The following is a 12650-nucleotide window of genomic DNA, read 5'->3' on the forward strand; positions in this document are numbered from 1 at the left end:
ATTGTGTAGTATATTCAGAATCAGTATTGCACCCGTGCGAAGCCGGGGCGGGTCGCTAGTTTGAAATAAAACAAAAATATTGGTTCAGTATCTTTTATTAGTACATATATATCACACATTGTTTTAACATTTAACATAATATCCAACACGTACTCATCCAATCGTCACAAAATTGTACAGATTAACATTTTACTAGTTCACCTGGCGAACTACTGTCATCCCAATAGGATTTAAACCTTTGTCGGGGGTCTAGAAACAAAACACACAAGCATAAACGCCCAGACCACGACAAAAAATATATATATGGCCAATACAAATGTTTATAATGTGCGGGGATGCCGTGACCGTTAGCGCAACAGTCAGTACTGTGACCGCTGCGCTAGCGCGTCATCAATATGAACGATGAAACTTGACCTGAAATGTTTATATACGACTTCTGAACGACTGCGTCAAATTGGATAATCTTTTTTTTAAATTATTATGATGTTTTGTATAAAATAAATTGATATTTCCAGAAAAAAAATACAGTTTGAAGTTTGCCAAGTCACTTTACATTAATAAATTATAGGTCAGGGGTTAAATTGATTTCGACTTCGGCCGGCCGGACGACACGACCCCACATATCTGAGGGGTGGCCTTGTTGTGAGCGAGGCCACCCCACCATTGTGCTGGGGCCTGGAACTTTCGTCCGGACCTACGGCGAGGTGGCGAATGCTAGCGCGACCCCATCTCGCCCCATCCAGACAGACAACTGCTCACACGTCGTGGTTTTTTAGTCAGTAGGAGTCTGACCCATCCATGATGGATTTTCCCCACGTAAAAAAAAATTTGCAGAATGTATAATCCTGATTTTCTTTCGTCTCACACGACAGTACGTCGTTAGATATTAAATTAGATTTTGTTACATTAGATATAAACATTTGGGGTGCTTGTGATCTCCTCGCGGTGCACCCTGGGCGACGGGGCGGGCAGCAGTATCACAATCGCGGTACTGCTGTCCGTCGCAGTAACAACCGATACGTGGGGAAATGCGCTCCGGGGCTCTGCTCTCAGCGGAGTTGCCCCGTCGAGGGTATTACGGGGGGGGGGGGGGGTCTCTCCAGTGGCGCATATCGTAATCCCATCATGGTGTCGTGGTCACGTCTCGCGGCCACGCACGGGACCGAGGGTCTTGCCTTGACCGGCCGAACCGCGAGGGAGAAAACTTCTATAAAAAATTATCCCGAATCTTAAGCGGCGACACAACATGAAGGGATGCATAGCCGATGGGAAGTTCGGTCAATATGTCATTAAAAACATGAATACGTCTAGTAAAACTTCACTACCAATTTAAAACACAATACAATTAATATATTTCTAAAGATACGATACATTTGAAAACATTTTCTTTCAAACACTTGCTATGATCATTTTATATTTGAATCCTTTGAAATGTAGAAACAATTATTTAACAAAATTATTTATTTGTGAACACAGTTTTCGTTTGTTTTGTTTGTAAATTTAATAATATTGTTTAGTTTAACTGTTTGTTCCTTAACAATTAAAAAAAAAAAACATTAAAAAAAATAAAAAAAAAACATTTAAAAAATTTAAAAAAAATTAAACACTTGTTACAAAAAATAATAGTACTAACTTGTATTTATTTTAAAATAAAATAAAAAATATAAATTCATTAAGCAATTTAATTGAAACCATTTCAATTCTAGATTTACACGTAACTGTAAGATTTACGTATAATGGAAAAAGATCTTCTATTTAAACAAAGTCGAAATTTAAAATGAGTTAAGATTTTTTTGTCCTTGAACCTTTGAATGCATGACTCGCGACCATTTACTTAACCAACGGCAAAGTAGACAGTTTCTTATTCGCTAATCAATAACATAACAGCATTACAGATAACGCTCTTTTCTTCCAATTTAAAATGACCACAATATAAACCAATATCCTCTTGTCAACCCCCGTCTCTTTAAGAACCCCCCTTGCCCCAACTAACCCCTTATCGCCCGCAACCCCCCCGTGAGCACGCTGAACGCTTCGGTGGTTTGTATGATGACGTGGAGGCACCACCGCTCAGTGGCAAATAGTCTGAAAATAATAGACAAATTTATAATTTCTGGTTTCAATTTAAAAATAAATAAATTATTGCTTAAAATTAAGAGGAAACAATTTGTCCGACGTAGGGTAGTTGAGCATTTTTTTTTTTGTTTAACATTCACATATGGTCTCTGTTCCTAATAGTGGATTTCGGGAGTTATTCGAGCGCGTTAGAATAACACGACGGGGTAACCTTGCACCTTCTGAAGTGTTTTAACCATACTTGAGCCCTTTACATACGAGGGGAGGTCGAAAAGTTCGTGGAATAAGAATGTGGAATAAGGTGGTATAAGAGAAGCAGTTTCAAATAAATTCATAAAAGTTATCTTGAAACAGCTGAAATGCCAGCTGATATCTTTACTAAAAGTTTAGATTGAGTAAGGCATTTTTATCTTATGGAAAAATTAGACATTCTCTCTATTTCAAAATAATGTATGGAAGGTGCTATTGTATATACTAGTTTATTTATTATACTTAATGTCTTTATCCCTGAAGGGGCAGAGCATTTTGGGTTTTGTCACATCTCAGCTTAGTTTATTTTCTTAAGTGGAGGTGTAGTATTTTATATGGTAACAAAATTATATAACAATTGGTGCCATCTATGGTATTGTAATGAAATATAAAAAATAAACTTTAGTCTGTGTCAAGCATTGTACGTTTTAACAAAAATAAACCTCGGATTACAGTTATCAACCGCACAATCTCTGTCTGAAAAGCGGGACCACTAGGGTAATTTACCAGTCAAGTATATGGTATATATGTTTCTATAAAGTCTTACCATCATCCGCAGAACCAAGTCTCTCCCCGCCCTTAGCACCATACTTCTCCAGGCGCTCGAGAGCCTCCTGCCGCTTGCGTTCTTCACGCTAAAATAAAAATAAAAAACAGTAAATTAATATTATTATCGGAACAACAGAAACAGTCCTCCCGTGACCATGGTTGCTGTAAAGTATCCGGAACGATAACACACACACACACTTCAGCCTATCGCAGTCCACTGCTGGACAAAGGCCTCCCCGAGTTCGCGCCAGACATTCCGGTCTTCCGCAATCCTCATCCAGCCGACACCGGCAATCTTACGCAGATCGTCGGTCCAACGGGCCGGAGGACATCCCACACTGCGTTTGCCAAGACGCGGTCTCCACTCCAGGACCCGTCTGCTCCAACGACCATCGGTCCTGCGACACAGATGACCAGCCCACTGCCACTTCAACTTGCTAATTCTGTGGGCTACGTCGATTACTTTCGTTAAAAACCCATGAGTTCGCACCGAAACGATAAACTGCGATAAAATCCGAATAAATTGTTTCATTATAATGAGTGAATATCTCGTAAGCGTTAGAAAACAATAACAGAAAATGCCACAACGACCTGTTTCACCGATTGTGAATAACGCTATTTGACGGATGACGGTATCCAATAGATAAAATGTTTTGATATTTTTTTTTTTCTATCGGTTTCCACTTTATTTATTCCCCTGCGGTCACCAACCCGCCTGCCCAGTGTGGTTGACTATGGGCAAAACAAAGGGGTTCGCGCCATTTTTGTCGCGAACTTGTGGAGGCCTATATCCAGCAGTGGACTGCGATAGGCTGCAGTGAGCGTGTTCCACTTTATTAGGATCTTTCCATTCGCAAATGTAAATATTAAAGTTGTTATTTATTAATTGAAGGGAAAAAGGTCATAATGGGCTATTCGTAATTTATAGGCAGGATATACTTTAACAACAAGCCCTGAAACAGGTCTTAAAAGTTTCAAAGTTGTGGATAACCTCACAAACCACAGATATATTTGAATTTACACAAATTTTTGCTTCTAGAATGTGCGTACGTTTTGTGGGGCTTCCCATCGCCACCTTGATGAGCATGGAATGCATTAGATCCCGGTTGTTATTGCATGTAAACATAAAACTGTCCGTCCCAATTTTTTTTTATACAACTAGGTTAGCAAGCCTACGGCACCCACATAATGGAAAGCCGTTACCGTAGTCTAGACGCCTGTAACACCAGAAGCATCACAAGCGCGTTGTAGAACCTAGCCCCGCCCCCCCCCCCCCCCCAGAAGATCTATCTTACTCGCCACAGGGACACAACAATACTTGACAGCAATATTATTTACCCGTGATCTTTTTTTGACGCCACGTTGGCGCAACGGTTACAGCCATGGATTGTACCTGTTGCGTTGGCGGTTGCGGGTTCGATCCCCGCACATGACAAACATTTGTATTGGCCATACAGGTGTTTGCCGCGGTCTGGATGTTTGTGCAGTCTTTTTGGGTCTCCCCACCGTGCCTCGGTGAGCTTGTTAAGCCATCGGTCCCGGTTGTTATCATGTACACCTGATAGCGATCGTTGCTCACAGTAGGGAATATATCCGCCAACCCGCATTGGAGCAGCATGGCGGATTAAGCTCTGATCCTTCTCCTACACGGGGAAAGAGACCTATGCCCAGCATTGGGATATTACAGGCTGAAGCGATCTTCTTTAGGTTGAAGTACTTCTTCAGTTGGATTAATGAATATATGTGTGTGTGTGTTTTACCTCTTTCTGTTGTTCCAGGGCTCTTCGGGAGGCTGCCTCTAATAACTGTTGCTGTCGCTCGCGGGCGCGCTGTATCGCCTCCATACGAGCCAGTGACTTATCAGGGTCTGGGGAAACATTTGCATTCTATTATCGAGCTGTTTAAACGGATTTAAGTAGTTAAATAAACAAAAACTTCACAATAAGCGACCCCCAGTATGGTGTGAATCTTGGGTCTAGAAACATACACAACACAATCATAAATATCCAGATTACGACACACGTCTATATTAAGCCAGGTTACGTTCAGAACGGGCGGGGTGGTGCATGCTCCGCCTACGTGGGGCGATCCCATCTCGCCCCACTTAGGCGGATGTCTGCTTACACGTGGATTGTTTTTAGGCAGTATAAGTCTGGCGCGGGAGCACCGGACGGTGTTCACAAGGATTTTCCCCCACGTAAAAAAAAGGTTGTATTCAGAACCCCGACACAGGAGAAATTTCTATTGACAACCGTTGAATGTGAGGAGTTTATTATTTATTTGTTTTGTGCGATAACCTAACAAGTTCTTGCTAGCGTATTAACCAACAGTTGTGACCACTGCATTAACATGACCCAAGACCCAGGAACTTGGTCACCTTACTCACCACAGGAACACAACACTGCTTGAAAGCAGTATTATTTAGCTGTGGTCTTCTGTAAGGGTAAAGTACCTTACTTTACCAGTAATTATGCTTAACTTATCACTAGAAACTACTTCATTATTTCCAAATCCATTTATATATTAGTATAATAATTCTGTAACTATACTTTTAATATTAGTATCAACACAAAAAGTTTTTAATACATAAATTCCTTACAATATAAAATCACCTTTATGGTACTCAGCATCCTCCCGAGCTTGTTTCCAGCTTTCATACTTGGGTTTAAGCTTTTGTATCAAATAGATTGACACACCGGCAGCTCCGAGCATGTACCAGCCATAGTTTGCAAAGAATTGGAACACTGTAAATTTTAATAAATTTATTTGCTAATTACTAACAAAAGTAAATAAATTCATAAACAGTTCAGCCTGTAATATCACTGCTGGGCCACTAATAGGCCTCTTTTCCCATGTAAGAGAAGGATCGGAGCTTAATCCACCACGCTACTCCTATATGGGTTAGCGGATGTATTTCCCTACTATAAGTAACGATCGCTATCGGGTGTACATGATGAATGGGAACAACAGCTTAACGTGCTCTCCAAGGCATGATGAGGAGACCCACGAGGACTGCACAAGCACCTAGACTACGGCAAACATTTGTATGGCTAAAACAAATGTTTGTCATGTGCGCGGATCGAACCCGCAACAAACCAGTGTTGTGACAGTTGCGCCAGCACGTCATATTAGTACGTTACGATAAATTAAAAAAATACATATTCGAAGTTGTATAATAGTATTTAAATACTAAAGTGAATTCTTTAAAAAAAAAGTACATTAGGTAGGATAGGATTAGATTACCATAATTTATCTTGTATTTCTTATAGTTAAAAGGTCTGAGTATAGTTTAAAGGTCTGAGTTCCTGAGTTAATTTTATAAACCATTAATAAATCACAAGGTCAAACTTTCAACATTGCAGGCTTAGATTTGAGCGTTGAGTGTTTTTCAAACAAAATATGTTTATATTGTCTAATGACAGAAAACTGTGAACATTGTACCAACAGGTCAAGGCTTATATAATTATAAGAACATTAAAAACAATGTATATATTTATAATAAAAAAATGTTGATAAGAATAAATATCAAATAATAATAAAAATACAAAATGTCATAAAGCTATAATTTCCTTTCCGGCCAGCTTTAGATGTAAAATTTTTTTGTTTAAATATATACCTATAATAGGTATGTAAGCACTGTGACCTAATTTTGAAAGCAATAGTATGTAGCATCTGTAATACACAATTATTTTTTTGTTAATAAAACCTTCATATATCATAATACATATATAAATAAGTGTAAATACGGTTATTAAAATGTATTTTACTTTATATCTACTGTTATATTTTTGTAAGCTTATGAATATTTATGGTTCTTATGAAATAAATCACGAATTGATTTAAAAGAATTGCTTTTTACAACGTAATTAAATTTCTTACCGTAGGTTACTGGGTTGACCATGGTCCACCCTTGTTCCTCTTCGATTATTCGATCCATTTATCAACGAATTCGCTTTCAAAGCCTACGCAAATTCGGATAACAGCTTCCTGTAATATTGCGAAATTTAACAAAATTTACAAACTGTACATTATATATTATATCAGCGTTTGCTTAATCTTAAATCAAAATCTATGTTTTTCATCAATTTTCTTGATAATTTGATAACTATACATGATATAGTAAATAATTAACTCACTCTGTATGACGTGTTTTTAATTTAACTTAGTTAGTTCTTTGCTTAATGGCTTTTAGTTGTGTCAGTTTGACACATATCATTTCGCCAATGTCACGTGGGATGGAGAACACACGACGGAGATTGTTATTATTTCGGTGGATTTGAGAATACAATTTAGTTAAATTTTGAAAATACACGAAAATAGTATGTATTTATTCACAATACTCTCAAAATGTACAAAAATATAAAAATATTTATAAGTATATAACATTGTACTAAATATATATATATAATATTTACAATTTAATTTTATTATATTTAATATATTTACATAAAAACGAACACAGAGGACTAAACACAAACATTAATAAAGATTCAACATTTATAGGGCGGGGAACTTCAGGAGGGAGTACGTCATACAACGGATGAAGGAGTTTGGGGCAATTAAACAGGATATGGGATGGAGATCCTTCATCTAAACCGCATTCACAGAGTGAATGGTCCCGTACTCTAATTTTTGCGAGATGTCTGGGTGTGCACGCGTGACCTAAACGCAACCTGCAAATGGTCGAAGTGACCCAGCGATCGGCGTGTCTAAAACGGAAAAACCATGGTCGTCTAGGGATTTCTGGTTGCAGGCTCGCATAGTATTTACCTTTTACCATTTTGGATGATATCCAAGATGATGTCCACGAATTGGCCAACCGAGTATTCGCTGCAACACCAAGATCATAACAGAAATTTTTATAGTGAGCATGGGAGCCGATTTGGATGGCAGATTTGGCACATGAATCCGCAGTCTCGTTGCCGGGAATATCAGAGTGACTGGGAATCCAAACAAGAGTGATCTGCAATCCTTTCTGATGACATAAAAACAAAACTTCCCTGATCTTTAAAATAATGACAAATCTTTTTCTGCTACGAAACGGGTTTTCCTTAATTGCTAATAGGCAACTTAAGGAGTCAGTCAAAATTACGGTTTGTCTTAAATCATGGGAGTGGGCATATAAAATAGCTTCCAAAATAGCGACTGCTTCACCGGTGAAGACCGATGATTCAGGCGGGCACTTAAACTGTAAAATAATTTTGAATTTTGGGATCCAGCAGGCTGCGCCAACGCAGCTATCTGCGGACAGTTTAGACGCATCTGTATAAATAAGTAGATGATCGGACCAATTTTGATGAACTACATAATTAAAGAGAGACTTAGTGTTCGGGGAACCTTTGATAAGACCAAGGTTCGTAACAATGACAGGACGATGTACAAGGGCTTTATAGGGAATAGAAAAAAGAGGATTTATAGGCAGTTGAATATATGGATTTGGAAGTTTAGTAAAGTACAGGAAGCTATTCAAAAGACATGATTCGGGTTTGTTGGGATTGTGAATTTGTGATAGTTCGCTTAAACGACTCCAAAGAGGATGTGAAGATAGCTGTAACATTTTGCTGACAAACCGATCACAAAGGAATTGTCTCCTTATTTGCAACGGAGGGTCAACGCATTCAACCTGCAGAGCATTCGTAGGTGTAGATTTCATAGCACCCAGAATGATTCTAAGGCATTTGTATTGTATTTTATTTAGTTTTTCTGAAGCTGATTTAATAATAGGATCTAAAACGAATAAACCATAGTCCATATGGCTACGAACTATGGCATTGTAGAGGAGTTTTTGAGAATATGGGTGAGCTCCCCACCAAACGCCTAAAACTGCCCGAAGGGCATTGATACCTTTTTCACATTTTTTAAGAATATGCTCTGTATGAGAAAGTCCATTAAGTCGGTTATCGAGAATAACTCCCAGAAATTTAGCCTTATCTACGAGGTCAATGCGCTGACCTCCATAATGAAAATCGAAGACAGGGACGATTCTTTTTCTAGAGAAAGCAACTGCCTGGCTTTTGGTTATCGATAAAGATAAGCCATGGTCAGACAGCCACTGGCCTAGATAATGCAAAGCAGAGTTAACCCTAAATGTGATATCATCGACTGAATTTGATCGATAATATATGGCAATGTCATCAGCGTATTGTAAAATGTTGCAAAAATTGTTGACAGATAATTCGAGATCAGAGGTGTAGATACTATAAAGTAAAGGACTAAGGACGGAGCCTTGAGGGAGACCTTTCCAGACAAGTCTGGGGGGAAGACAGACGTTTTGGAATCTTACAGATATTGATCTGCAGAAAAGTAAGTTACATATGAAATGTATCATCCTCGGTGGAATACCCAGCTCATGCAGTTTTTGCCTGAGTACCGCGAGAAGAACATTGTCATATGCAGAATTTATGTCTAGGAATACACCCACAAGGTACTCTCCTTTTGCAAAGGCTATTCGAATATCTGTGGTGAGAATGCTGAGACTATCCATTGTGCTCAGTCCCTTTCGAAAGCCAAATTGAGAGGGAGAGAATATTTCTACTTTCCATTACCCATTCCAAACGGTTCTTCAACAGATGCTCTGTAATTTTCGCTAAAGTAGATGAAAGGGCGATGGGTCTGTAGGAATTTGAATCTGACGGATTTTTGCCTGGTTTTAAAATTGGTAAAACTATTTGTGTTTTCCAAGAGTCTGGAAGAACGCCTGTTGTATAAAATCCATTAATTATGTTTAAAAATATAACCTGAGATTTATGATTTAAGTTTTTTATAAAAGAGTAGGGAATGCCATCTTCTCCAGGTGAGGAGTCTGTAAGCCCAGACAAAGCACACTGGAGCTCAGAGAAGGAAAATGGAGCATCCATTTCGTCTGAGATAGGTTTTGGAAGAGAAGGAAGAAAGTTGTTCTGGTGAGGAACAAAGGGAGGAGCAAGTTTGTCAGCAAAATTGTTAAGCCATTCTGATGGATCATTAGAAGAATTATTACTTGAAATGAGGGAACGACGAAATTTTTTAAGTTTTGTCCAAACTACTGAAGAAGGAGATCGCGGAGAAAGTGATTCACAAAAATCAACCCAGCAGCATTTTTTCTTTTTAGACACTAATCTTTTCAATTTAGCGTCTAACCGTTTATAATTTAAAAAATTAGAAGGGGACATAGACACAGAATACATAGACTCTGCCTCTGTTCTTTGTTTAGATACACGAGTGCATTCCTCATCCCACCAGGGAGTGGAAAGCACCTGTTTTTTGGGAAAATGTTTTTTAGGAAAATGAAAATCGGCGGCAGTTGTAAGAGCATTGACAAATGATTCGTAACAGAGAATGACATTTTCAACACCTATAAAACCTGGGATAGCGTCCAATATGTCATCAACAGAACTGGCAAAGTCAGACCAATTTACATTTTTGAGGGAATATTTTAATAGGGGATTAGGATTTGAGATAATAGAAGAAGTGGAACTTTGATTAAGAGATAAGACGATAGGAAAGTGGTCACTGCCAAAAGTGGAAGAAAGGATATTCCATGAAAGTTGTGAAGCAAGAGAGGGAGACGATAAGGACAAATCTACTGCAGACCCGGGGTTTTGCGAAGGGAAAACCCTACGAGTAGGGGAACCATCATTAAGGATGCAAAGATTGGCATCATCAACAATGTCCACCAATAAGTGAGCATATCTATCGCAAGAATGACAGCCCCATGCAGTGTGATGAGCGTTAAAGTCACCCATTATAAGGACAGGAGGAGGTAGTATGGAAAAGACAGAGTGAAGATCTGGAAAAAGGGAAGAAGAAGGATGAGGTATATATATAGAAAGGATAGAAATGTTTAAGGATCTCACAGCAACAGCACTAAAGTGCTGGCTGGGAGGGAGGGGGATTTGAGAAAATGGGATAAAATGGCGGATAAAAAGGGCACAACCTGCATATCCATCACTTCTGTCATCTCTCAAACAGGAGAAACCTGGGACCCGAAACCGAGAACCAGGAACTAACCACGTTTTAGAGATGGCAATAATGGATGGACTATGCTGATTGATGAGGGAAATGAGTTCATGTTTTTTAGGACGAATGCTCTGGCAGTTCCACTGAAGGAAGCTGGTCGGAAACATTATTAGCAAAATTAGCTAGTTTGGAAAGGTTAAGGGCAACGTTGGACGGTAGGGGAACATCACTGCATGAAACAACCATACTAAGGATGAGTTCAGTAAGCATTTCTAAAAGGTTTGAGGAGTTTCTAAAGGAAGGAGTGTTATTGTTTTCATTAATAGCGCAACCGTTAGGAGTGGTGGAAGGACAGCTGCCAATAATGGCTTGGTGGGCTTGTCTATCGTACCCTTTCCCAAGAGCGGAAGAGGGGCGAGAAGAACGGACTACGGTTTTGCGGTAGGAGGAGATGGAATTGTTTGAGGAAGGGCTGGCATTGTGGGGGTTTACAGAAATATGTGAGGACGGGGAGGATACTTCTTTAGTTATCTCCGCGTAGGATCTACGAACAGGAGGAAATTTAGTGGATGCTTCGAAATATGAACTATTACTAGCGGCCATTTCTAATTTAATCGAGTGTTGTCGCGAATACTCAGGGCAACCTTTGTCTGTAGCGAAATGCATTCCTGAGCAATGAACACAAGAAGCATTGTCCTTAGTGACATCACATGAATCTCCACCATGTTGCTGTGAACATTTGTAGCACCTCGGTTTCGATCTGCATTGATTTTTAACATGTCCATAGCGGCAGCAACTGAGACACATGATAGTAGGAAGGTTGTAGGTTTCTACAGGAAGGGCAGTGTGATAGGAGAAGATTTTAGTGGGCAATATTTGTCCCCTAAAGGTCAAAACTATGGATTGGGTAGGAACCCAGGTGATGACTCCCTCATTGAGAACTTTGCGATTCATACGTCTCGCTTTCACAACTTCACCGCATCCAGCCGGAAGTTCTAATGAGTCGACGAATTCCTCCATCGATCAGTCCACGGGAACTCCTTTAACTAAACCCATTCGAGATATATTATATGTCGGGATAAAGGCATTATATTTGCAGAGGCTTAGAATGGGGTTATTTAAAAATGAATTAGCTGCATCAGCGGAATCAAATTGAACAGAGATTTTATTTCTGCCTAGATTTTTCACTCCGTCTTTTACGACGGAGCTGATTTTATGTTTATGTAAAAATTGCCCAAACTGTATCGCACGGAGAGTAGTACCTGAGGAGGGCTCAGTTACTTCCCGCGACACCTGAACGATGAAGGGGCCTTTATCATCACCTGAGTATTTTTTAGGACCTTCAGAGAAAGATGGGTGTACGTAAATGGATTGGATGGACGGATTTGCAGTGGCCGGGTTGACAATTATTTTCTTAGATGCTATATCAGTTAAAATATGTTCATTCGGTCGTTTACGAGATTCGGAAGATGAATTAGATAAAGAGGGATCAGGGATATTGTTAAAAATCCCAGGATCGGGGGGATCGGGAGGTCGATCGACCTCCATATTGAATTAAAAAACTTATTTCTAAACTAAAATAAATTTAAGTTTACAAAAATAATAAATAACTAACTACAAACACTTACAACAACCAGTAATGAGAGTAGAATACAATGATTATAAAAAACAGACTATTTTTACAGTAAATTAACGAAAGAAATGAAAATAAAACACCAAAATCTCTCTAATACGTGTGTTAGCCAAAACCACTAAGGCGCGAAAAAAACAGATTCTTAATTTAACTTCCAGAAGTTTTATTCAACTTATGACATTGTCAAACTTGTATGGCAGAAAAA

At 39.1% G+C, this 12650-nt stretch overlaps 1 protein-coding gene across 1 annotated transcript; it reads right to left on the minus strand.

Annotated features, from left to right (window-relative positions):
• Positions 1-1664: 1664 nt before the first annotated feature.
• Positions 1665-7059, minus strand: LOC123667215 (selenoprotein S B-like). The gene is made up of 6 exons (XM_045601171.1): positions 7011-7059; positions 6754-6861; positions 5487-5618; positions 4635-4741; positions 2873-2960; positions 1665-2085 (listed from the first exon to the last, which is right to left on the minus strand). Exons 2-6 carry the CDS (start codon positions 6809-6811, stop codon positions 1997-1999), a joined length of 474 nt encoding a protein of 157 aa, XP_045457127.1. The 5' UTR covers positions 6812-6861; positions 7011-7059; the 3' UTR covers positions 1665-1996.
• Positions 7060-12650: the final 5591 nt, after the last annotated feature.

The sequence above is a fragment of the Melitaea cinxia genome, chromosome 27, assembly GCF_905220565.1.
Source record: "Melitaea cinxia chromosome 27, ilMelCinx1.1, whole genome shotgun sequence".
Lineage (NCBI taxonomy): Eukaryota > Metazoa > Arthropoda > Insecta > Lepidoptera > Nymphalidae > Melitaea > Melitaea cinxia.

Bases quoted from the DNA above. Each gene is read 5' to 3' on its own strand.
- LOC123667215 (XM_045601171.1), bottom strand. From the start codon at position 6,811: ATGGATCGAATAATCGAAGAGGAACAAGGGTGGACCATGGTCAACCCA. The intron at 5,619-6,753 runs GTAAGAAATTTA...TAAAATTTACAG, and splicing joins GGTCAACCCAGTAACCTACG to TGTTCCAATTCTTTGCAAAC. The intron at 4,742-5,486 runs GTGATTTTATAT...ATGTTTCCCCAG, and splicing joins GGATGCTGAGTACCATAAAG to ACCCTGATAAGTCACTGGCT.